The sequence below is a fragment of the Notamacropus eugenii genome, chromosome 6, assembly GCF_028372415.1.
Source record: "Notamacropus eugenii isolate mMacEug1 chromosome 6, mMacEug1.pri_v2, whole genome shotgun sequence".
In the NCBI taxonomy this organism is placed as follows: Eukaryota; Metazoa; Chordata; class Mammalia; order Diprotodontia; family Macropodidae; genus Notamacropus; species Notamacropus eugenii.
Window position 1 is genome coordinate 330,183,379 of NC_092877.1, and position 25,851 is coordinate 330,209,229.

General features: G+C 40.1%; 1 protein-coding gene across 1 annotated transcript in view; it reads left to right on the plus strand.

The window, feature by feature from the left end:
* The window catches only part of ATP1B3 (ATPase Na+/K+ transporting subunit beta 3), a 35,664-nt gene that overhangs the window by 6,101 nt on the left and 3,712 nt on the right, over nt 1-25,851 (plus strand). The window contains exons 2-5 of the mRNA XM_072618184.1: nt 19,675-19,803; nt 21,340-21,447; nt 23,902-24,089; nt 25,291-25,341. Of these exons, the coding sequence (XP_072474285.1) occupies nt 19,675-19,803; nt 21,340-21,447; nt 23,902-24,089; nt 25,291-25,341 (476 nt within the window). The remainder of the gene's footprint in view (nt 1-19,674; nt 19,804-21,339; nt 21,448-23,901; nt 24,090-25,290; nt 25,342-25,851) is intronic.

Sequence of the window (25,851 nt, forward strand, 5' to 3'; positions counted from 1 at the left end):
GGATGATGGATGGCCTGGTAGGAGTCCTGAAGTAAGAGGGGGTTAGGATGAAGGGGACATGGGCATTTTTGTAGGCACTAAGAAAGTAGCCCATTATGTACCAGGCGCTGTGCTGTGGAGATGCAAAGGCAGCTCTCTGGGAGCTTGTGCCAGCAGTAGGTCATGGGCCTCCATTTTGACAAGACTTAGGAGGTTCTCTGTTACATCTCGGCTCCATGCCTGTCCTGGGAAGATGACAGCTATGTCTCTGTAGCCTGAGCATAGTCACTGACCACCACTACTCAGGGTGGTTTCATGGCTGGTCACACTTAGGGATTTCAGCCTTGGGAGGACAAGGACAGCTGCACCTTCGTCAGAGCATCCAGCTGAGCAGATTATTCCACTCCCTCCCTCCCTCAGCTCTTCAAGAAGAGCCTCCAATTCATCTTTGAACTCCAAGTGTATCATGGCCCTCCCCCCCTCAATCCTACTCTAAAAACTGCCCCCCAGGGGTCACTGACATTTCAGACTTTGAGTTTGTTTTTTCCCCCAACATTGAAGTGTTTTTAAGGACACATCATTGTTCCTGATCATCTGTAGCACCGATGGTTTCTTGAGCTCATTTACTTATTCTAGGTGATGAGCTTTGAACAGGAGTCACTTGGTTTAGTTGACCATGACAGACAGACAGACACCCGGAGATTGCCCTGCCCTCCTACTCTTTGAAATCCTCAGCCTTGTCTTTCACTAAGATCCCTTCACACTCGGATCACCTCCTAATTTTACACCACACCCAGTTTCCTTTCCCTGATCTCAGCAAAAACCTAGTGCTTCCCCCCAGTTACTCTCCTACTCTCTCACTAACCTGTAATTTAAAAAAAAAAATTTTTTTTGCCAATTTATATCACTTACCTCACCTTGCTTTTCAGTCTTCTTCTCAGTCCTTTCCTCTTCCAGATTGATCTCTTGGGTCCTTCAGTTTGAATTATTTTGTTCCCCCAAATTCAGCTTCTGGCTTTCTTTACAAATCCAAAACTCCAAATCACTTTCACAGTTTCTTTTTCCATCCTGCTGTATTGAGTCTTCCTTGTGCTGAATAAAGAAGCCCATCACTGAGTCAGTGTTTACCAGTCTCTTTCTGCCTAAGACTTTGGGGTGTGGTTTTCATCTTTTTCAAAGGAGTACTGATTTTCCCTTTAACTCAAAGTGCTAGTCATCTCCAGCTTGTCCCCAAGCACGTTTAATTCCGCAAACTTAGTGAGTACCTACTGTGTGCAAGACACTGTGTTAGTTCCCCTAAATGATAGACTGAGGAGTTTAAAAGGCAAGAGGAACCCAATGCAGTTGTGAAGTAGTATGATGTGTTCAGAATTGAGCTCTAGGAAGATTAATCTGTCAGTAGTGTACAAGCTCCAGGCCCAGGATTGTTGAGGCTGTTAAAATAGTCCAGGACAGAGTCTGAATTCAGAGGGTAGAGTATTAGTAATGACTGGGAATGATCAGAGAGATACTGCAGAAGTTAACTGAGTATTGCCGGCTTCTCTGCTGAGAGAAACATGGTGGTCCTGCCAGAGAGACACTAGGAAAGGAGGAGAAGTTTTACAGCAAAGGTGAGTTTGGTTTCAGACATGTTAAAATTTGAAATCTCCATCCTTTGCAAAATTAACCTTGCAGTTTGAAATTGTTTGGGATTAGAATAGAGAGAGACAACAGAGGGGGAAACTGGTTTGGAGACATTTTGCTTCAGATAAGGTTGTGAAACATTTTAGAACAAAATGGATTTGGTGTCTGAAAAATTTACTGGTGAGAGGACAGAATTAAAGGGTTTAACCTTCTGAGACGGCAAGCTGGTGCAGTGGAGAGCGCTGCACTTGGAGTCAGAAAGACCTGAATTCATATCCAGCCTCAGACACTCAGAAGCTGTAGGAGCTTGGATGAGCCACTTACCCTCTCTCTACCTCAATTTCCTCATATTTAAAATGGTAACAGTAGTTGTACCTGTCTCCTAGGGTTGTTGTAAGGATAAAATGAGGTAACTAACAGTTGTAAAAGACTTTACAAACACCAAAGAAGGCACTATATAAATGCTAGCTATAATTATTATCACCCTAGCTGATTAGAGGTATGGTGGTGCTATTCATAGAAATTAGGAAGCTTGGAGGAGGGTTTTGAGAGAAAGAGATTGAGTTTGTTTTTGGACTTACTGAGCTTGAGGTATTGATAGGACTATTGAGGTGGAGATGTCCAGTAGCCACTTGAGAAGGTTGATTGGTAGTAAAGGGTTGGAAGTTCAGATCTGGGAGTTCTCTGTATAAAAGGAGTCATTCAAGCCATGGAAGAGGGTATGAAGAGCCATGTGGGGGATAGCCCCCTATTGAAAGGGAGGGAGGAGAAACCAGGCTGGATCTTGGAAACCAGGACATTATCAAGAAGACAGCAGTAGGTAGCCTGCTGCAGAAATCAAGGAAGAGGACAGAAAGAAAAGCACAGGATTTGGCGACTAGGAGGCTGACAATTGGTGAGGAATTTCTGTTGGACTATAAGGAGCTGAATCTATGATTGATAAAGAGGTGGCCCTCACTAAGGCTGGTACTTGTCCATCCTCTCCTATCTTTCCAAGCTGTTTACCCCAACTTTTATTCCTTCGTCCCTCAATCATCATTCTCTCCAGATCTGTTGGTTTCTTCCCTGCTACCTGCACACACATCCAAGTCTCCCCCTCCTCCCATTTCCCCTTCCGCTCTGCCAGCTCTTATCTGAGACCTTTCTCTCATTTTTGAGGCCCAGCACCTTGAAAAGCTGCCTCTACTTCTATATTTTTATGACACTGTCATTATAGTTTCCCTGTTAACCTGCCTTATCATTCCCCAGTCCTCTTCAGTAATTTATCATCTGTGTCACTACTTCTAACTTCGTGTGTAGTCCATGTCTCTGTCCTGGCCTGTCTTCATTTTTCACTTTAAAATTTCCCATGTGTCATCTCCTCGGCTCCCTTGGGTTTACTGATGACTTCTCATACTCATATACACAACTTTACTGTCTCCTGAGCTACCAGCCCCTCATTATGAATTCCCTATAACATCTTCTGAATTGAATGTCCCATATGCATTTAACCATATTCTGAACTAGAACTCGCCTTTCCTCCAGACTGTTTCCTGTCTCTTTTGAAGTCCCCATCCTCTGTTCATTCCCTCAGTTTGGCAACCTTGACTTCACGTTCCCTCCCCTCACTAGTGCTATATCCCCATTCAGCCACCAGATCTCCCCAGCATCTCTTGACCAGGCTCTTCACTGCTCAGACGGATGCCATCTCCCCAGTCGCAGAGTCACCCATTCTGCAACTCCCCCCCCCCCCATCCCTCGTACAGTTGCCAAAGCAACTTTGTGAAAGTGCTGATCTAAACAAGTCCTGCCCCTCTCTCCATTCATTCTGTAAGGGCCAGTGGCTCCTCCCTCCTGGAATCAGAGAAACTCCTCTGGGTGGGATTTAGAGCCCTTAAAAGTCTGGCCTTTTCTACCTTTTTTCCTTTCAACCACACTGGCCTGTCCTTAGCTTCAGCATCTGTTCCTCATTCCTTCAGGACTCCAGGGCCTCTTTCCAGAAGAAGCTCCCTCCCCAAAACTACCTGGGATTCATTTTATACACACCATGAGTATGCTCATGTACAAACACACGCACATGCATGCACGCCCACATACATTATCTTTGCTGTTGGGATGTAAGCTCTCTGAGGGTAAGGGCTAGTTCCCTTTTATCTTAGTGTCATTCAAATGGCAGGCACTTAATGTGTGGTGACTGATAAGAAAGTGGAGGTACTAAGTGCCAGACATTTGTCCATCATTAGGCTGTTAGCCAGCATAGTGGATAGAGTGCTGGGCTTGGAGTCAAGAATACCCGAGTTCAGATCTGACCTCAGACATTAGTTGTGTGACCCTGGGCAAGTCACTTAAACTCTGCCTCAGTTTCCTCAGCTGCAAAATGGAGTTAATAATAGCATTTACCTGTTGTGAGGGTAAAATGAGATAATAATTAAAGCACTGTGCCTGGCACGTAGAAAGTGATTTGTGAACGCATGTCTCCCTTAGCCCCACTGATGAGACAGCTTTTAGAATTTGCCTTTCAAAAAGGATTTCAGTAGTAAAGTGTGCACGTGAAAGGATAATTGTTATCCACAGGTGGACACAGCTAAGGTATAAGATGTTATCTATCACACCTTATTGGAGCAGTTCTTAAAAGACCGAACAATTAATTCTGTGTATTTTGCCAATAATGATTTTATATGGAGATCTTTAAAATCACTTCCAGAAGTGTCTGTTGAAAAGATGACCGCTGGTACCATTACACACACACACACACACACACACACACACACACACACACACACACACACACGTGTGTGTGTTTATATGTGTGTGTATTTATATATATTTGAGTGATTTTAATATCAAAACTATCAAAATTATTAGAAATATTAAATATTTTCTATTATTAAAATAATATCTCTTTATAAATAAACATAAGATTCCTCACAGGCTGCATATGGATTTAGTTTTGAAGTAATATCTATTATGTTTTATTGTATTTTTATTTATTTTAAAAATACTTCCCAATTACATTTTAATCTGGCTCAGCTGCACTTGGCACTGTTGGGAGCTGCACTTGGCACTTCTGTTTTACAGTACCTTCATATTAATAATTGAGTCATAATGACAAGGTATGTTTCTATAGCTGTCAGGTTTTAATGCCCTTCCAGCACACAACAAGAAATCCAAACTCTTACTTTAAGGACATTTGCCACCTGCTCAGTCTGTTACTGAAAGTGGGGCTTCACCTGTGCCCCTCTCTCTCCATTCCATTCTCTGTTGGGATAGGTAAAAGTAGAAAGCAGATGAAGTCGAATGAGAGGAGTGGGGCTCCATTCCCAGGATCTCCCAATGCATTTCCAGGCTAATCTCACCAGTAAGGAGTCACCACTTGATGTCTGGTAGTGTTAGCATTCTTTGGTCTTTCCCCTTTCTGCATGGCATTATCTCCAGTGCTTGCTCAGGGGACACATGCCAATTTTGGAAAAGCTGAACTCACTACAACTGTACGCTAAAACACCCACACAACGTAATCTACTTCTGAATCATATTGGTGACAAGTAGCATTTATTGGACGATTTATGAGATAGAATCACACAGTTTGGAGGCTTAGGGTCTGGCCCAGCTCCATTTTAGAGATGAGAAAATGAAGGTTCAGAGAGGTTAATGAATCCCAATTTAAACCTAGATTTCTTGACTTCAGGAACAACACTGTCTTCAGTGTTGAAACAGTGCTGAAGACAGCGGACTCCAATCCCATCTTCCTCTCTTCCTAATTCTTATCTGCTGGAGCTAGAAGGGTCATCATCTTGTTTCACCCCTTTTATGTGGGAGAGTATAGCAGAGCCCAGAGAGGGTGAATTCACAGCTGGTTTGGGGGATATAAAACATGTCATCTTTCCATTTTTGTGGGCCTGTGTTCCTATTGTCTCCCTGACAGTCAACTGCAGTCATTTGGGTCTGGCATCGTCCACATGTGCTTCCAACTTACCTTTTCTTTTAATGCAGGTCTCTTGGGCTGCCCTTTCCTCTGAATCCCCTGCTTTCCTTCTGTGTGGGGCATCCCACTCCACCTGCCCTGGCTACCTGGCTCCACCTTCATTTCCCAGCATCACATGGCTGTGAGAGGGCTTTCATGTTGTCCTTTGTCTTGGGAATCGTAGCCTACTGTGGAAGCTTTACAGGACGTATGCACTTTTGGCAAAATAACAAGACTTGCCCTACTCATGTGCAGGCCAATAAGTGATGGTCAGTGGTGGGTGTGGGCACCTCAACCTCCGGTAACATCCCATTATTTGTTAGAGAACAGGCAGTGTTTTTGGAGCCAGGCATCTGTTTGGGAATAACAGTTTTTGTGGAATTGTATTGCTGACAGAGATCCTCAAGATCATTTCATCAAATCTCCTAGTAGGCAGCTGATTGGTTGGTTATTGTCCTTTATCTTCAAAGAGGACCAGAATTGCATAAAGGGAAGTTTCATTGTGTCCAACTGTGGCTGATCAGACCAATAGAAGCTTGGAGTGCTCTACCAAGGTTGGGCACAGATAGTCCGTATGAATTTTTGGGGTGAATATCCCAAATTTGTGCATCCTGTGTTTACTTTGTGCTGTCTCAATTCTGCTTTGCTCATAGAGCACAGCACCCTTTCTGATGTGGGCACACCATGCTGAGCAGTCCTGTGCCAGTGTCTCCCATGTTGCACAGTCAAATCCAAACTTGAGAGAAACCTTGAGAGTGTCCTTGTATCGCTTCTTCTGACCACCATGGGATCGCCTGCCCCATGTGAGTTCTCCATAAAATAGTCCTTTTTTGGCAAGCGTACTTAATTAATGCTTGAGTTACCCAACAAGCTAGCTTACAGTCTTGTGAGAAGAAAGTGCCTTGTTGTGATCAGCCATGTAACATGATAATGAGTGGAATGGCCAGTAAGCACACTCCTTGGCAGTGTCTGAAAAGATAGTCTTTTCCATGTTGTAAATACAGACCTGGCCCATTGTAGCATTTGTACTCTTGATCACCTGGATTCATAGCTTCATTGTCTTTTCATCCCCTTTGGAGAGCAATGTGATTCTAACTTAAAAAAATGACAGCGTATTTTTATATATGTTAAGTGATGAAGAAATACATAAAATACTCCAGTAAACGATGGTGACAGCCTGGTCTTAGGCTCAGTTTCTACAGGACCCAGGCTGGCAATGTGGCGATTTAAGGATGAAAAGGCAACCCTAGTGGTCTACAACTCTGAGACCCTGGGGCAGGGGTGGGGCAAAGATCATGGGTTCAGACCAGCCCTCCTTTGCCCACAGTTCCTACTGCACCCCAGGAGATATACAAGAAATAAAATCATTTACATTGACAAAGATCTGAAGCATGCTTGTGAAGGTGGGTGCCAGAAGATCTAAAGCTTGTGAATTATTGACAGGGGGCACATTTTCTGCATTCAGACTGCCCCTTCTCCTCTTGAGATCTCTTTATGTCATCTTTCCAGTCATCCAGGCTTGATGTCTTCCTCTCCACCTGTCCATCACATCAGCTGCCAACTCTTTGATTCTCTCTCCTATGATATTTCCCTTGGGTACTGTCTTCATGGCTCACCCTGTTGGAGAAAGGCCCTCTCCACAGTCAGGCTCCAACTCACCTTTTCCAGTATTATTTCAGATGAAATTGCTTCTGTAATGCTTGTTTTGAAAATGTGAATTTGTTCCAAAGTAATTGATATATTAGGGAACATGTGGGGCATACGAATTTCCTATGTGCCTGTGTCTGATTTTGTCAGAAAAGGCTGAAATTTGTACCTGTCTTGAAGAATTTGGCTTGGATTGATCAGATATTGAAAAGTAACTCTACCCACCCCCACCCCCACCATGGCTGTTTTGGATTCCATTCAAAGGTGTTTGTGCTGGGAGAATTTCTTCTGCTTTTCCATATATTTTTCATTTAATACATTTCTGTGTTCTAGAAATTAGTAAACTTTTAAACTTTTTTATAGTGGCACAGCCGTGAATCTTTTAAAAGGATAAAATCAGAGAATATTGTAAACCAGCAGATAGTTTATCTCTTCTTTCTGATTCTGTTTTGTCTATAACCTAATTTTAGCTTTTTGTTATTAAGGTTGTTAGTAGAAGATCTTTATTTTGCCAAAGTCAGGTTACAAGTAAGGTAAATTTTAGAATAAATTCACTGTTCTTTTGAAGATACAGTAACGTTCTTAAAAGCATCATCCTCAAAATATTCCTTTGTCAGTTTTAAACAAGGTCAACAGAAAGGTAAAGAAAAAGGAAAGCAGAACAAATTTCAGGAGAAACAAGAACTAAAAGACAGTGTCTTTTAAATGGGATTACTAAAGAAGATATGTGTTTCTCAGCAACAAAGGAACATTTGCAAAAATTGGCCATGTGTTAGGCTCAGAGATTGCAAAAACAAAATTGAAAAGGAAAGAAATAGTAGAATTCACTAAAAGTAGTAAGGGACCAGAAAGAAAAGATAAATGGAACCTTATCAATGAAATCCTAGATAATGAACAAAGAACAAATCATCAAAACAATAATTCTGTGAAAAAAAATGATAGTGATGACACATCCAGACCAGAATTTTTGAGATGTAGCTAAAGAATTCTGAAAAATCATCCCTACAAGTATACATTACCAAAATAGAAAGAGTAGATCAGTGAACTGAATATTCACTTTTAAAAAATTAGAAAGGAAGGAACTAAAATTACTACAAAGAGGAGACATTTAAAAATTAGGGGAAAAATAGATATACTAGATATACCCATCCCAAAACAACTGTAGAAAGGACACATAAAGCAAGAAGCTGTTCTTTGAAAAGACTATCAAAATGGCCAATCTGATTAAAAAGATAGAGGAATAGAAAAGAAAGAAAAACATGTAAACTTAAATATTGGAACTTAAATATAGAGTAAGAAAGGGCAAAAAGCATGTTATGTGCATGGCAAAACATAAGAGAGGATTCAAAATATGTAACAATAAATTTTCCTTTCAAGAAATAGACCAATATTATTAATGAATATTTATTTCAAAATTTTTAAATAGAATCCCATTATACTTCTACAATGATTCATCCAGGAATTCCATTCATCATCACCAGTTACTGTATTTTTTTGAATAGTATTTTGAGACCACACAAATAAAACAGTAAACACAGTTCTAAAGTAGGGTGTGTTTATTTGGGGATTTTCCTAGTAGTTCTAGATTAAAGATGATGATTGTTTATAAATCTCTTAAAGAGATAACTTTTTATTTTACAGCTCTTATCGGCTTAACCTTTACATTCCTGATATCAAAAGCACACATTTTTAAAATTATGACAAAGATGACAGGATTTCTGAATGGAAAAATGAGTCAGTAAATTAAATTGTTGATCTTTTTTTTTCCTAACCATATCTCCTATAATTGTATTTGAAATTAGTTTTTTTAAAAGCTCAAGTGTTAAGTTCATTTTGTTCCATGTTTTCCATGTTTCTCTGAAGTCATATAGTTTTGTTTCTTACAGCTAAAGAACATTGTTACTGCATTCATGCACCTTAATTTGTTTAGCCATCCCTAATCAGTGGAGTCTGCTTTGTTTCCAAGGATTTATCACAAAAAAGTACTTCTATGCATATTTTGATGTATATGGGGACTTTGTTCTTATCAATGGTCTTCTGGAAGTAAATGCTCAGTAGGGGAATCTCTGGGTCAAAAGGTATCGAGGAGTCAGGAATCTGTGGCGTCAAGGTTACAGGTTCCCCACCCCTGGTATAGACCTTCACTGACTTGATTGCCCTCATAGACAGTTCTAGCTCTCATCACCAGAGCTGAAAACAAGATTTGGTATGTCTCAGGAAAGCAGAGTGCAGCAGAATTGCCATCTCCCTGGTCCTGTACATGTGCCCTTTGGAGCCCAGGATAAGATTCCATGCCCATGTTGGAACTCTGCTTTTTCAGCTTGCTGGTCCGCTGAAGCCCCAAAGATCCCTTTTTCAGATGGTTAGCTCCACATGCCTCCCATGTAGTATGTGTAGTATATTGGGAAAGGCTTTGAACCTTTTCTGAGTCTACTTGTAAAGGTCAAGTGATTTTTGGTGAACATAATTCCCTGTAACTGTTTGTTGGAAAAACCTCCACCTGCACCTTTCCTTTCTTTAAACAAATAGTAAATTAGAGACATACAAGTTTGCATTTATCACCAACCTTAGGACTTTTTTCTTAACTGTTGTGTATGTTTACGTATGGGGGTGTAATGGAGTTAGTTGCTGTTTGCAGTTGTGTAGTGTTCAGTGTCTTTACAGTGTTTGGTTTTTCATTTGATTTTTAGGTTGCCATATTTATTTGAATATTAGAGGGATCATTTTTTTCAACTTTTGTCTTACTGATTTCTCTCAGTCCCAACCTGTTTCATATAGTGTTCCCCTGTTGCCCACCCCACATCAGACCCTCACAGTAAAACATCAAACTAGACCCCAGTGCATGTTGGGCAGGGGCGTCTTAACAATTTTATTAAATGATACTGAGTTCTTCCCCAGGTCCTTAACAAGAGTCAGGAGAATGATGGGAGGGGAGAAATTGGCATCTAAATTTTTGACTTTTGTTTACGCTGATATCAGTTTTGGCCAAAAAAGAATTATGGTGCTTAGTTTGCAGGTATAAAAAGTTAAAATTGAATCACCACAGAATGTGGAAGACAGTTGTTTAAATGGAATTATATAGGGTCAATATCCACACTTGTTTTATTGTACTAGAATTTTTGTCACTTCATTATTGCTTCAAGTGACTTGGTTTTAATTTATTTTTTGAAAAGTGATTTGAACTTTGTAGATGCTGTTCAGCTCAGTTTTCCTGGTAGGTGACAGCTGGACAGCCACTACCACTTTGGGCTCATGGTTCTGCAGTAGTCCCATGCTGGCTTTGGGGATAAAGCTATAGATTATGGGTAGGACTGTGAACCGCTTCTGGGAAACATAATAGAAGTGTAGGACACTTTGATCTGTCTCAGCAGTTATTCCAAGGAAACCTAGGTCCCAAAATATCTAAAGCCACACTTTGTGGTAGCAAAAAAACAAAACCAAAAACTGGAAACCAAAAAAGGTGGTGCCCATTGGGTCACTGAACAATTTAATATTATTGCACCATAAGAAACAACTATGAGAAATTCAGAGAAGCTTGGTAAGATGTTTATGAATTGATTCAAGGGCGAGACAACAAAGCCAGAGCATCATTGGCACCAGATTTCAGAGACTTGCTAAGGACGCGGTGTCACTGCTCAAGTGGTGAAGGGACAAGGGCAGGCAGTGGAGTGCTGAGTATCCTGTCAGTCATAGGGGATGTCTTGGCTTTGTTGGGTTGTTTTTGCTTCAGTGTTTCATGAACCTTGGTGAGGAGGGAGAGCGATACTCACTTTAAAAGTATCAGTAAGGCATTAAAATTAAAGAAAATGTTTACCTCACAAAATTATGATTAAACACCTAGTATGCGAAGCATATTGTGTTGTCAGAAGGGAAATAGAATATAGATTAAGGAAACTTTTGTCTTCACTGCTCTTGCTTTTCATGTCTGGTTGTCATGGTCCAGGGTGCTTATGTGAGTTTTTGTAGAAGCCTGTTTTAAGAGTGGAATAAGTAAGTAGCAAGTCTTCTCTCCACTTACACTGCAGTGCCATCTCCTGTCCCCAAGTCCCTTAAGTCTTTTAAAAAGGAGCAGACACCTTCCCCCCCACCCCCTCCATGGCTCTCTGAGAGTCACGGACTCTAGTAGGACCTGTGTGCTCACCTCGCTTGACTCTTGTCTTTTGTTGACTTAATTATCCAAAGGGGATTCATCACAGAAGCTATCTTTTGATACCTTTGCTGAGTTTGCCGTTATTTTTGTTTATTGTTAGCAAACATATAGTTTACAGACTAGTGGGTAGAAAAGGGAAGAGATTTGGTGTAGGGAAAACCCTACTATACTTGAGATTTAAGACCTCTATCTGAATCCAGCTTCTAAGACCTGACTAGTTTTGACTCCATGGCAAGTCACTAAATTGGATCTTCCTTCATCTGTAAAAGGCTGATGGCTTCTATCTTACAAGGTTTTCATAAGGATGGAAGGCACTTTTATATGCTAAGGTTGGATATATATGTATACTTTGAAGCCTTATATAAATATTAGATAATAATAAGGCAATTTTATACTCCCAGGGAAGATAATGGAAGGCCATCCCAGCCAGAGAACAGGAAACTCTATATTCTTAACACAACTTTGCATCAATGTGAAATGTAGAATTCTCCGATTTCACCAGAGGCTTGCAGGTGGGGAACAGTGTGTCTGGAGGGAAAACTGGATGTTTTAGCCACGTATTAAAAAACATTCAGAAGCTGAAATCCTGGTTCTTCTATAGACATCACTTGGGCCTCATTTGCCTTGCCTGTAAAATCAGACTATTGGACTAGATAATGCTAATGTCTCTTGCAGATATAGATCTTTAATTCTAAATCAGTTTGACTTAATTTTATTTGAATTTTAAATTTCAGAGTATTGGGCCTTCTCATCCAAATGTAAATATTAAAATGTATTCCAAAACCTGATACAGTAGTAGAGTAGCATTAGGGTAATGTCCTTGGTAAAGAGAATATGTCATTCTCTTTACTCTTCAGGCCTCCCACCCCCATTGTCAGGATTCCAACATCCCAGGATTAACTATTATAATAAAGTGTTTTTCAGGTGTCGATGTGTTCGTTATTGAGCTCACATAAGCAATCATAATATTAAATTTACCACAGTCAGCCCTTCCACATCTCAGGAGTTAGGGGTGCTTGTGCTCCCAACAATCTGGAAAATCCTCATAAAAGTTTTGACCCTCCCTTCATACCAGAGAAGAAGTCTGAATTGTTATGGTATTAAGAAATAAAATAGGTTGATATCATACAATACTGCATGAATGTTATATGCATTTCTGAGTTTCTAAAGTTTTTCTGTATCATCTGATGGTCTTCACATATTGTCTACAGCTTCCACAGAACTCTCCCAAAATTCCCATTTAGTTTCTTATTTCAACTCTCTCGATGGGGAAAGTAGATGTGGAAGGAGTAGCTATAATGTTCTCGCTGACAATCTACACGCACTCTCCTATTTGTGACCTGTGGCTAATTGTTCACAACTTAGTTTTTATGCCCTTAGATCTGACCCATTCACAGCTTTATCTGTGGTCCTGAAGAAGATAAAATAGCGTCCTCACCCTGATATTTTAAAACCCTTCACAATCTGACTCTAGTCAGTCTTTCCAGGTGTTACTTGCCATGTTCCCAGACCTTACCCTACCCTGTTGTTTAGTTGAACCCTGAGATAATCCTGTCTTGCATTCTTATCTGTTTAGATTTTTATCCCCGTTTACCACTCCTTGTGATCCTGGATGAATTTTAGGTTTTGTATTTGTATCTCCTGCTTGACTCTCAAAACTTTTTAATAAATGGGTGTTAAATTAGAGGGGAAAACATTTAACCACTTCCCTGCCTTAGGAAGGATATGAAAGAAGGAAGTTTACTCAGCTTATTGCTGAGAGGTAGTTGATAGAGCTATTTATTCTCTGCATGAAGTCTGGTTAAGCAAGTTTTCCAGCTTTTCAGCGTGTAACTCTCTTATTTTGTTTGAATCGCACTTATAATACAAACATAGACATCAATGCAGAGGAAAAAATTAACAATTTTTGGATCGAACATGTATCTAACCAAGAGTTGACAAATTTTCCCACAAATTATCTCTTCTACAATTTCACTGCAGTTGGTGTGATATAGTAGCCTGTTAGGAGAAAGGCAAAGGGAGGGTGTCACCAGCGGGATAAGGGCTCTGGAAAGGCTGGAGTAGGAGGTAGCATTTGTTTGAACTAAGCTTTAGAGGACTCTAAAGATTCCAAGAGGTGGAGGTGGAAAAGAAGTATATTCCATGCCTGGTGGATTGGGAGGTATGGAGACAAGTCAAGAAGCATTTATTAAGCACCTACTGTGTATTAGGAACTATGCTAAGCCCTAGGGCTACAAAAAAGAGGCAGAAGTGAGGTCTCAGCCTTGAAGGAGCTCACAGTCCTAATAGGAGTGAGAGACAAACATGCAAATAACTATGTGCAAACAAGGTATTCTTTGGTTAACTTGGTGATATCAGAGGCATTAGTATTAAGGGGGACTAGAAATCTTGCAGCAGGTGGGATTTTAGCTTAGACTTGAAAAAAACCTGGAGGATGAGCTGAGAAAGGTAGCATTCTGGGGATGGGGTGGGAGTTACAGGGGCAGTCAAAGAAAATGCACTGAGTAGGGAGGAGAAGGAGTATACATAACAGTACGGAGTGGGTACGGAGTACGGAGAACACGGTAAGAAGATAGGAAGGACTTTAAAGGCCACAGTTCTACATTGGATCCTGGAGGTGATGGGTAATCCCTGGAATTAGTGAGTGTGGTAGGGTACCTTGACTTGAGGAAGAAGGTGACCATGATAGCCGAGAAGGGACTGCAAGCCAGGATAAAATCTTGTGGTGAAATAACCAAGATTACTGATGTGACTGCAGGGCAGGAGAAAGGAAGCAGAGCACTGCAGACTAAGCCCAGGAATGGAAAGTGGAGCCATTCTGGGAAGGAAGTTTGTATTGAAGTGAGGGGGAACTACTGGATATTCTTGAGCTAGGAGAGTGATATGTGTGTGTGCTAAGAAAGCGTGCCCTTGTGATTAAAGAGCAGCCTTGTGGAAGTAGAACCAGCCACACTTGGTGGATGGTTGGATGTGTGAGATGGGGAAGCTAGGACTTCTGAGGCCCCTGAGGCATCAGTGAGGGTCTCCTGGGGAGAAAAATAACTGGGTCTGTTTTGAAACTTTGAACTTCTAAATTTTGGAACCTAAGAAACAAGAAATAATTGAAGCATTTCTGGAAATGAAGTCATTGTACATGGAGCTAGAGGTCTCTTAGGTGATAAATTTGCTACATAACTTTGTCCTTGCTGTCCACATTGTTTCATCTTGGCTTGCCTTCTGTTCTCGGCTTTTACAAAAATGTTTCGTTTGCCCTCAGAGGAGGGGCTGCCAGGTGCATAATCTACTCCACCTCCTCCAGCTGAAAAAGAAAAAAGTCCTTGTATATAAAATCTGTCTAGTTCAGTCAAACCAGTTTCTGCATTGGCAGTCTCAACAGATGTGCCTTCTGCTGCTTCTTAGGCCCTCTACACCGAGGGCCTTTGGAGCTGTGTCATTGGACATTGTCCTTGTCCCTTCTAAGGTTTTGTCTTTACAATGTCAGTGTAACATCACTGTGGTTCTGCTTACTTCACTTGGGACTTAGTGAATTTTAGATGCTTAAAGATCTTGGGAAGCGTATGGTCAGAAGATGAATGTGAAAGAATGGGGCTCAGGAGAGAGATGGAAATAGTTACCATCTACGCAGAGATAATCGATGAACCCTTGAGAACCCATGGAGAGAGAGAAAAGAGGACGACCCTGGACAAAACCTTAGAACCTTAGGATTTGCTCAGTTGTGGAGCTCAACGTGGATGATGTAGAAACGAAGACTGATGATGAACAGTTTGGCAGGAGGAGAGGTCGGACAGCAGTGGCGAATGCTGCTGAGAAGTCAAGAGAAAAGGCCATAGCATCTGGTCACTTTAGAGAGAGCACTTTGGAATTCAGTGAAGTTAGAAAGCTGGAATGGTAAGGGTTAGAGAGGAAGTGGAGATAGACTTTCACTTCCCCAGGAATATGACTGGGAAAGGGAAGAGATGGGATGATAGGATGATGTAAAAGTTGGTTTTTCTTTTTTTAAGGATGAGCAGGACCTCGTTGTGGTTTTAAGCAGGAGAAAATGAATGAGTAGATAAGGTGGTATTAATGGGGAAAAGTGCCTACTATGTGCCACGTACTGTGCTAATAATAAGCACTTTACAGTTATGTAAATTATGTATGTCATTTGATCCTCATAACAAACTTGGAAGGTAAATGCTGGTATCATCTCTGTTTTACAGTTGAAGGAACTCAGGCAAACAGAGGCTAAATGACTTGCCCCAGCTCCCAGAGCTAGTACATTTCTTGGATTGGATTTGAATGCAGGTCGGCTTTGACTCCAGGCCCAGCCCTCTTCTCTATTTCACCAGCTAGCTGCCCCTAGCTCTTGATTAATAAGCTGACAGGAGAGAGTGGGACCAGAGAAATAAGGAAAAGGTTGCACTGGATTGGAGGGTTCACTTTTTCATCTGAGCCTGGAGTAAAGGTAGAGAGGATGGAGGATGATGGCAAGGTTTGGAGATCAAGAAAAGGGAACTCTCTCACTAGTCTCTATTTTCCCAGTGCCTTGCTGAGTAAGAGAAAAGGTGCTGGGGAAGGCTTAGAAGAGACCAAAGCTGTTGGGGGAGGGAAACAGACTTGATTAGGGAGTAGTAAAGAGGGTCCAGCTGATACTGGAGGACAAAAATCTGTAGTAGAAGCAACCCCAGGTTGAAGTTTGGCGAAGCATGATCAGTGATGGAACAGGGAGGGAAAAGTTCAGTAGTTGAGCACTCAGTGGGAGATTCAAGAGATCTTACCTCTAAGATTGGGAAGGTGTGAGTTGTTGGCCTGGGAGCAGCTCTGAAGGGTGAAGTGGTCACCAGGAGAACAAAGATTGTGTTCATGTGTGTTTAGGACAAATTTGCAGGTGTTTTAAAAGTACGACAATATTTGACATATAGTATTAAACATGTCTGATTTTCATTTTCTGTATAAACCATTTTCTTTTTCATCAGAACATTTGAGAATATTCAAAATGTATAAAATGGCGATCAATTGCTTGTTAATATTCCAAACCCTCCCTCCTCCTCCAAATTACCCCCAGCAATGAAGACAACATTGGCTCCCTCTAGGCTCCCTTGCTTTCTCTTCCTATACTGTTTTCTCTCCAGCTCCTGTAAATCAAGCCATCTTCTTTACGCTCTTGCCTCATCTATCTCTTGAACCAGTCTTGTATCATGATTGCCTTGTGAACATCTCCTTCTGGACATCCTGAAGGGATCTTAAGCTCAACGTGACCAAAACAAAACTCCTCTTTTCACCCACATCCTCTGTGCTTCTGATTTATCATCCCTGGTCTCCTTTTTCTCCTTTCTCCAATCTGGTCTTCCCAGACTGCCAGACTGATGTTCTTAAAGCCATAAATCTGAGTGTGACACTTCCCTGTCTGGCACCAGTGACCTTTAGGAACAGCATGACTCCATGATCCGCACCATCTTTCCAGCCTCCTTATTCTTCACACACATCTCATCTTCACCTCCACACTCTTTCCCCATGCTCCTAATGCATCTCCTCTTTGCCTCTGCCTCAGAATTCCAGCTTTTAGGAGGCCTTTCCCTTGGAATTGGCTTTGTATCTACTATACACACACGGTATTGACTCCTTTAGAAACATGTGTTTCTTCACTGGAATGTGAGCTCCTTTCAGGTCATTTGTGTTCCCAGAGCCTGCCAAGCACAGTTGGTCGGTAGGTAATAGGCAGTACATGCTTACTGAATATGTGAATGAATAAAACATTGGAGCAAAATGCAGTCACTAAGAGGATTTCATCTAACATTATTTTGACATAGGTAGTAATTTATTTACCTTCTTAAAAACTTCTGAAAATGAAACCTTTTGAGTACTGTACTAACAGCATCTGCTTTTGTATTCTTCAGACCCTCCAGATTATCTGTATTCCTTACCTTCTGAAAACATATTTTAAAGGCACTGTGAGATAGGTTTAATATGCTGAATACAAAGTGAATTGGGACATGTTACAAATCACTTTCACTGCCCTCAGGCGTGTTCTCACTTTCCTAAGTTAGATCCACATCATTCTTAAGCCACTAAATTGTTTCTGTGCAATTATGTGAAAATTACATATTGGTAAAAGTAGCAATTACAATTTAGTTGCCAGCTGTAATTATTAATTTTAAATCAATAGTTGTTTTTTTTTATAATGACTTTACTGCTATGGGGGATGGGAGTGTTGTTGTTGTTTCCTAGTGGAAGGCATAGAAACATCCTTTGTTCAAACTGTTGCCATTTTTTGATAGGTTTTCATGTTGGTGAGAAGTAAAAATAATTTGAATCATAATTTTTTTTTTGGTCTTGTCCAGTCTATTCTACATCAAAAGGGCAAGACCTCAATTTAGGGAAGAGACATTCAGGTTTGAGACATTCAGTTGGACACGTTTTATACTTGTATTGCAGATGCACATTGGACTGTCCATTAATATGACCTTAAAACATTTCAAATCTATATGGATATCTTAAGAGTCTTTTTAATATTTAACTTATTTTCTTATATTTTCCCTAAGCTTGATTTGAAATAGATTTAAAAAATTTTTCAATAAAGAAATATTTCTTTCTTCTCCCCCTTTGGAAAAGAAGAAAAACAAAGTGGCCTGACCACCAGTGGGTGTCACACTTTTTGGGTCCGTTACCTCTCTGCCAGGAAGGGGGTGTGGTAGCCTGCCTCATCATCAGTCGTCTGGAATTATGGTTAGTCATTGCATTGATCCAAGTTCTTGAGTCTTTCAGAGTTGTTTGTATTTGCTTCCTTGTTCTGCACCTTTCGCTCCGCATCAGTTCATATAAGTCCATCCGGGTTTCTCAGAAACTGTTCCTTTGATAAATCTTTTGGCACATGAATGTTCTGCAGTACCTTTACAAAAAGAGTTGCTTAAATGTAAAATATATAAAAGTAATACACGGAACAAATCTAAAATGACATAAAATATTTTAATTGCGCATGGATAATTTTCTATTTTCTGATCTCTTTGGCATAAAGTTATGTATTGCTGGTTTAAAGGGGATCTGTACAGTTTACTGACTTTGGGAGCTTTCCACTTTCCACAAGAGCTTGAAGAGTTGACACCTTTACCAACAGTGTGATCTAATATTAGTGTGTCCAAAAAGCAAAGAAAATAGAAAATGCATGTGAAAGGTGTGGGGCAGGGGATTGATTTATCTGTTGAGTTTGGATTCTAAATACCAAAGCTGTAGTATTTATTTTGGAAGTTTTATGTCAATTCCTAGGAAATGGTGTGATAAGACTCTTTATCAAAATTCAGGTGAGTTTTCCTAACTTGTCAAGTTTTAACTTTGTGCAGATTTGTAGACTTGAAAGTGACATTTTTGTTTTGCTTGATCAAATGGATTGTGTCGTGTCCCCCCCGCCGCCCCCCCTCCCCATCTGCCTCTTTCTGTCCCTGTCTCTTCTTTTCCCTCAGTAGTGACATGATGCTTTCCTTGAGTTTGGTCTTCCTTTTTCTCTTTTCTGTAACAGGGTCCTGGTATGTGGTAGGGAAGTGATGCTGTCTGAAGGTGACCCGGCTGCCTTTCTTCTGTGCTATCCTCTCCCCTTATTTTAATTTTCTGGTAAAAACTTTACTCTGGATCAAGAAGATATTGCTATAACCATTCCATCCTTTCTTGAAACAGAGTGCCTTAGGCATGCAAATACAAATGGTTAACTAGCCTGGCTTCAGCCCTTCCAGTAGAATGATGACTAGGAACTGGGACTGTGTCTGTACTGGGGGGAGGAAATTAAGTCAGGTCATTTGGGATTTTATTTAAATAAAACACCAACCTGATAGTTGGTTTTTAACTACAAGCATTTAATAATTCATTATATACCACCCGCATCACAACAATGACCATTTTTTGCCTTTACAGCTTTGATTCTGAAGTTATTTGAGCCAAATTGCTTCAGGGACCAGAAATGAATTATTGACCTAGTATAGACCCACTCCCATGTTAAAAGAGAAAAACAGACCAAGGAGGTAGAAAGCTGTCACTCTTCTTGCGTTGAAGGCGAGGCAGCTTTGCACCCAGTCCAGGCCTTGGTCTTGCCTGCTGTTGGGCGAGTCCTGCACTGACTTCGTGTCCGTTGGTCTCTGAGATTGGCTATCCCAGAAAACGGATGAGCCGGGGAAGTAGAGGCCTTTAGTTGCTCCCTGGGGCTTTGAAAAGCAGGAGAACTGGGGGGGAATCTGGTGGCCTGAGCCAGCGAAGGCCTGGGTGGGGGGATGATTGGCTGTTGTGCATGGCTGAGCTTGAATCCATGGCCTGGTCTCTTACCTGTTAGGTCTGTGCCGCAGGGAGACTCACCGTTACTTTGTCCTTGCAGGTTTGATCTTACTCTTCTACCTGGCCTTCTATGGCTTCCTTGCTGCTCTCTTCACATTTACAATGTGGGTTATGCTTCAGACACTGAGTGATGAAACTCCAAAATACCGGGACCAGATTTCCAGTCCAGGTAACTGCAGGGTCATTAGGCGGTTACTCATTTCCAGCTTTTCACTTGAAATTGGTGTATTGTTATGACCATTACAGTTTAAAAGGGCCTTTTATAAGAATGTAGTTTTACAGTAGACAGAAAAAAAGGTTTGGACCTTGGTACCAGGTAACTAATACCTGGGAATTGGGGTGTTTTTGTTTTGTTGGGATATTTTTAGTTAGGGTTTTTTTGGGGGGGCAGGGTGGAATGGGGAAGCTATATGTTAGGCTAGTTAGCAGTATGGATAGAGTACTGGGTCTGGAGTCAAGAAGACCCGGGTTCCAATTTGACCTCAGACACTAGCTGTATAAGTCACTGTTAACCTCTGTCTGGTTTAGTTTCCTCAACTGCAAAACAGGGGTAATAGCAACCAGCCTTCCCGAGTAGTTGTAAGGGAATGAGATCATAGTTACAAGCATTTGGCACAGTGCTGGGCACGCTGCAAGCTCTTAATGAACGCTTGTTCCCTTCCTTCTTTCCTGTTGAGCTGTAATGTTCTAGCCCAGTCTTTTTTCAACCTTTGAAGGAACTCCAAAGAAAAAAACTAGGCTGGCTTAGTATTGCTTCTCATTACTAGGACTGATCTCCAGGGTATTAGGACAAAACACATCCTGATTCCTTTACACAGTCAATGAGAAACTAATATTGACAGATCTAATGAAGCTAAAATGTTGGGGGGGAACATTCTTTTTTTTAATCTGAACTTTTTGGTCTGAACTCCCAGCTCCCCCTACTGTGGGTCAGGGATTGATTCTTTTGTGATGATCATCTCAGAGTTAACTGCCTGGGGCATTGAAATGCTGTGGCTTGACATGGTGGTGTGTCCACGATGGGCCCCCCAGCTCCCTCCCTCACTGACTGAGTCACATACAGGAAGGGTAGTGCTTGACACATGTCACCTGAAAATGATCTGAGTGCCATTGTTAAGCAACCAGTAAACTGGACAGACATAAGCTGTTGAGAAGGTCCTGGTTGTGCTCTTGCTGTCTGGACTTTCAGAGCTAGAACTGCCCTGACTCTGAAACTGGTGACCAAGCTTTACTTCCACATTCAGTTTATGGGAAATTATATTACTTGAGCAATTTTTGATTACCAGCTTTTAAAGATTATGAATATTTTTCTTTACAATTTGAAGATTGTTTAGACAGAAAAAGTCAAATCTTTTTACATTACCAAGATTATAGTTTCATTGAGATTAATGTTTCACCCTCGTACCAGTCTACTAAGTTGTGTTCTGTCATATGCTAATGAAGAATTTATGATATGTGTCCTTGTAGAGGATCAGTTGGTAAAAATCTCAATATGAAGAGTACAGTGTAAACATGTATCAATAAATGCAGTGCTACTTGTCTCAAGTCTTAAATGTCCTTTATGTGGAGAATGAAGGGATTCTAGTTAGTTGTAAGTTGATGAGGGTGGTAGGGGTCTTTCAGGGGAGGCAGTATATGTATGGGGCCTTTGAATTTCTCCTAATTTCTAATTAAAAATTTGATTTTTAATCTTTTGACTTTGCAGGGCTTGCAATTGTACCAAAACCACATGGTGCATTGGAGTTTTCTATCAATACCTCTAAACCTTCAACCTTTGAAAACCATATTGCCAGCATCGCAAAATTTTTAAGAGGTGAGATTGTTTTCTTCTAAGTACTTCTTTTAAAAGTGGTTGATTCAGATTTGGTTTATAACAGAGAGGAAAATGTGTGTGTTATACCCCTATTTCTACTTTAAGGAAAAAGAACAAGTAGCAAATGGTGCTTTGCCAATTATTCTGACTCACCAGTGTACTTTAGGCAAGAAACAGAACATAGAAAGAGGCATAATTTTCATGAATAGTTAACTGAATTTTTCTGCCTTTTAGAGTAAATTGTATTGATTTGTTCTTGGCAATTTTCTTTAGAAGAACAAATGAGTTGGTCAACATGGTGAACCTGTATTAATTAAAGTAGGGATGCTGATTATTTAAGAGTGCCATATAGGAGCAAATAAAGTTTGTCTGGCTGGCTCTAAAAAGATCACAAAGATTTTCTTTTGGGCTGTGGGAGTATTTCTTGAAATTAAGCAGTCTTTTTTTCTGCTATTAAGACCACTGTAGAATATCAAGCCCAATTTTTTTTAGTGCTTTCATCATGAACTTTACATAATTCTAATCAGTGTGTACGTGCTATCTTCCTAGACCAGTGTTTTTCATCTGTTGTTCACCTCACTCATAACTCTTTGCTTGTTATCCTATCCTTGAATAAAAGATGGGTGGTGGGGGTGTGAGTGATTACATTCATGAAATATTTTCAGTTGTCCTTCATTGCCACCTTGTGAAGAATGCTGAGACTTACCCAAAGGAACTTGATGGAATCAACCAGTCAGTCAGTGAGGACCTTCTCCTTAAGCCCTTTCTGGCACTAGAGGCAGTGCTAAGTGTTAAGAGAAGAGCAAAATGAAGCAATCCTTATTCTCAAGGAGTATGCATGCTAAAGACAGAAACAAAAATGTGTGTGTCTGTGCATGTGTATGTGCCCACACATACGTATACGTACTTATAGAGAATAAATACAAAGTATTTAAAAGGGAATTTGGGAGGGGAAGGATACTTGCAATTGCTAGATAAGGAAAAGCCTCATTTATGTGGTTCTTAATATAGAATTATGATCACAATAATTTGATGTTTAATGTCTTGAATATTTTTTTAGATCACAGGTTCTTAACCTGGAGTACATGTGAAAACCATCAAAGTTATTGGTGGATTTCAGGAGGTCTGAACTTTTATGGGGAAAATGGCATGTTTGTTTCAGTATGATTGGTTTCATCTATGATCCTGTGTGTTTCATCTTACTCATTTAAAAACATTCTAAGAAGGGGTCTGTAGGCATCAGCAGTCTGTCACAGGAGTGGAGGGCACATACCATGTTTTAGATAGGGGGTAAGAACTAATATTAGAATAGCTTCTTTTCTTTAAAGATGGTGACTTGTAAAAGTGACTTAATTTTCACCATCTAGTTAAACATTTTATTTATTTTATCCTAATATGGGCATAATTTTTCCTCATATTACTCAAATATTTATCTTCTTGTTTTTACCAATTTTATTTCTGTCTGCCTATTTTAAAAATTTTAGATAGACTTTTTGGTGGGTTTGGGCTGAAAAGTAATTTATGTTAACGTCACTCATGCGTCCACGCAAAATAAATGTTGTCCAACATCAATGTAACAGACACCTGGGATGAAAAATTATCTTATTCATATGTTAAATAAAGCTTTTTCATCTGGTATCATATTTCTATCTTCTCCATACCCATTTATGTTCTTTGGAATTTGATAAAACTCTTTATAGAAAGTTTTGTGGATGAAACCTCCTAGAAGTTAGTTTTCATAGACCTGAAATAAAGCAGTGCTTTTAATGAAACAACACAAGGAGGTCTCTTTGCTATTTCAGCCTTTGTTCACTAAAACCTAAATTTTTTGGAAAGTCAACAGTTATTACAGGAAAAAATCTATTTATCAAATGTTTCTGTGCAGGAAGAATATTACATATTAGCTCTGCGTAAGATACAGAGATGCACAGCTTACTGTGTTATGTTCTCTCTGGACATATTAGACAAGTGAAGTCTTACAAATTTGGCATGTTTGTTGGGCTAGCCCTTCTGAATGAACTTAGTAAATGTCCTACCCCACAGAGGCCACTGAAGAACAGTCTAGAAATGGCTTTCTTAATTAATGAAATACTAACTTGGAGATTACCTGGGAATAAAATTAATCTGTGCATCAATACACAGACTGTAGTTTCCATGGACTTCATTTTCACTGTGATAATTTGTGTGGCTGGGCAGAGAAGTCTAGAGGGGATCCCAGGGCTGTCGTTGACAATAAAGTCAATCGACATGTCATGTTGATATTGTACTTCAGCTTTAAGGTGACGTGGAAGGAACAGTTTTTAAAAAGTTCAGATCAGCACACGCGTGATAAGAGTTAAGTGTTTGTCTTTTGAAATCTCTTTACTAAAATCATATACATGAAATCGTTTTGTCTTCGGACAGTTCAAGATTGATGTGAAAATAATGAACGGTTATTTCTTTTTGTCCCATAAGCATACGAAAGTGAAAGACAAGAATTTCACTCACGCTGTCCTAATGGAACGATTTTTGAACAGGATGACGTCACTCCTAAAAGGGCTTGTAAATTTTCTCTTGAGACCCTTGAAGCCTGCTCTGGATTGAAAGATAACTCTTATGGCTACCCTCAAGGAAATCCTTGTATTTTTGTGAAAATGAATAGGGTAAGTCCATGCCTGGGGGTTTGGGGCTTTGGCAATGAATAGGATTCTGACCAGAATCGAGTGAAATTCTGATTGAAGTGGGAAAATGGGTGATTCTTAAATGAAAAGATATGTAGACATAGGAAAATATTTGTTTTGCAATTTAGTAATGTGAATTTCTATTTTTTTACATAGTTACTATGTTATTTTGATTAAAATATTCTATAAACTAAACATATACTATATTATTTTAATATTCGTGAATTTTACTTTATGCTACTAGTCAAATTAATGTGAAATAATAAATTCTTTGTTTAAATGACAGAGTGAATATATTCTGATTTTTTGTACTATTGAATAGCAAGATCCCTGTATGATTCAGAGTGTGTCCCAGGCAGCATCTCATTCTGATCGGCTAGAAGCAGCATGGTTAACATGAAGGCTGTAGCTGCCGTGGGCTGCAGCAGTCGTGTGACATTTATTAGTGTTCTGTACAGTGACACTGCAGTGTTGGTGTTATTGTTAACTACAGTAAATCGGGCATAACCCTCAGAAGCAGTAGTTTGTTCACTGGAAAACACCAGCAACACCGGAGCATAGCTACTGTTGGGCCTCTGTGGAGTCTCCTCTTTGAAGCTCATTGGCAATTGCTTGATATATTTTTTCAAAATGTTCCATTAGTGATTTGGGAAATACTGACAGGAGAACTCTGCTAATCTGATCATTGCTTATCAGGATCACCCAACTGGCAAAGCTCTTTACTTCTTGTGATTGTTTCAGGGTTGGCATAGGCAACGGTTGTGTCAAATTCAAGTTAGAAACATCCTGGTCACTTCATTAAGATGACCTTTCTTTGTTGTGTTTTTATTTGTTTTGTTAAACATTTTTCCCTTTTGCATTTTAATCTGCTTCAGGCTGTACTCAGGAGTGTTAGGGGTTTCTGAGTTACCTGAATTCATTGGTGAAACAGATGTACCTAATTGGCAAACAGTTAAGAGGGTGGAAAACCGCAAGCAGGAATGAAGAAAGAGGACTGGACAAGAGTAAAAATTGTTCACAAATGATATCAAAATATGGAGTGGTAGATCCCCCTCTTAACATGACTTAGTGTCAGCTTGTCCTCTAGCACCAGTGTATAAAAGGGTTCCATTTTATTGGGGAAAAAAAGGTAAAATCATTTTCACATGTGATATGAAAAATAATTATGTTTTCTTAACCTTAGATAATTGGATTAAGGCCTCAAGGAGAACCCAGGATAGAGTGTGCAATTAAGGTGAGTATCATATTGAAAACAAATGTTTAAATTTTCATAGAAATGGATCTCAAATCTGAAAAATGTCTGTCTTTTTAGTTTGCTGCTTACAGAGTAGTACGCTACTAAATTAGTCCCTTAGTGATGAGAAAGGCCCAGTAGAAAGAGCCTGGAATATGGAGCCAAACCTTTGCCCAGACACTGGCTCAGCTCATGGTCTGTGGGACCAGGTGGCTTCTTGCCTCAGCCTCAGGACCTCATCTGTAAATGAGGGGTTCCAAGGTCCTTTTGAGTTTGCGTTATGTGTGCCTGGGATCTTAAGAGTCTTCTTTTCAGAGTTCATGCTGATGTTGCCTTTAGTTGATTGTGTGCGTTATACTGGCTTGCTTACATAGTTGTCTTCCTTCCCTCACAGAGTTTTAGTTTTAGTAAAATTAATTACAAAGTTTTAATATCATAACCTGTTTTGTTTTTTTTCTTCATGCTGCAAATCCAACTTAGACAAATATATAAATGATGGGTAAGAGTTTC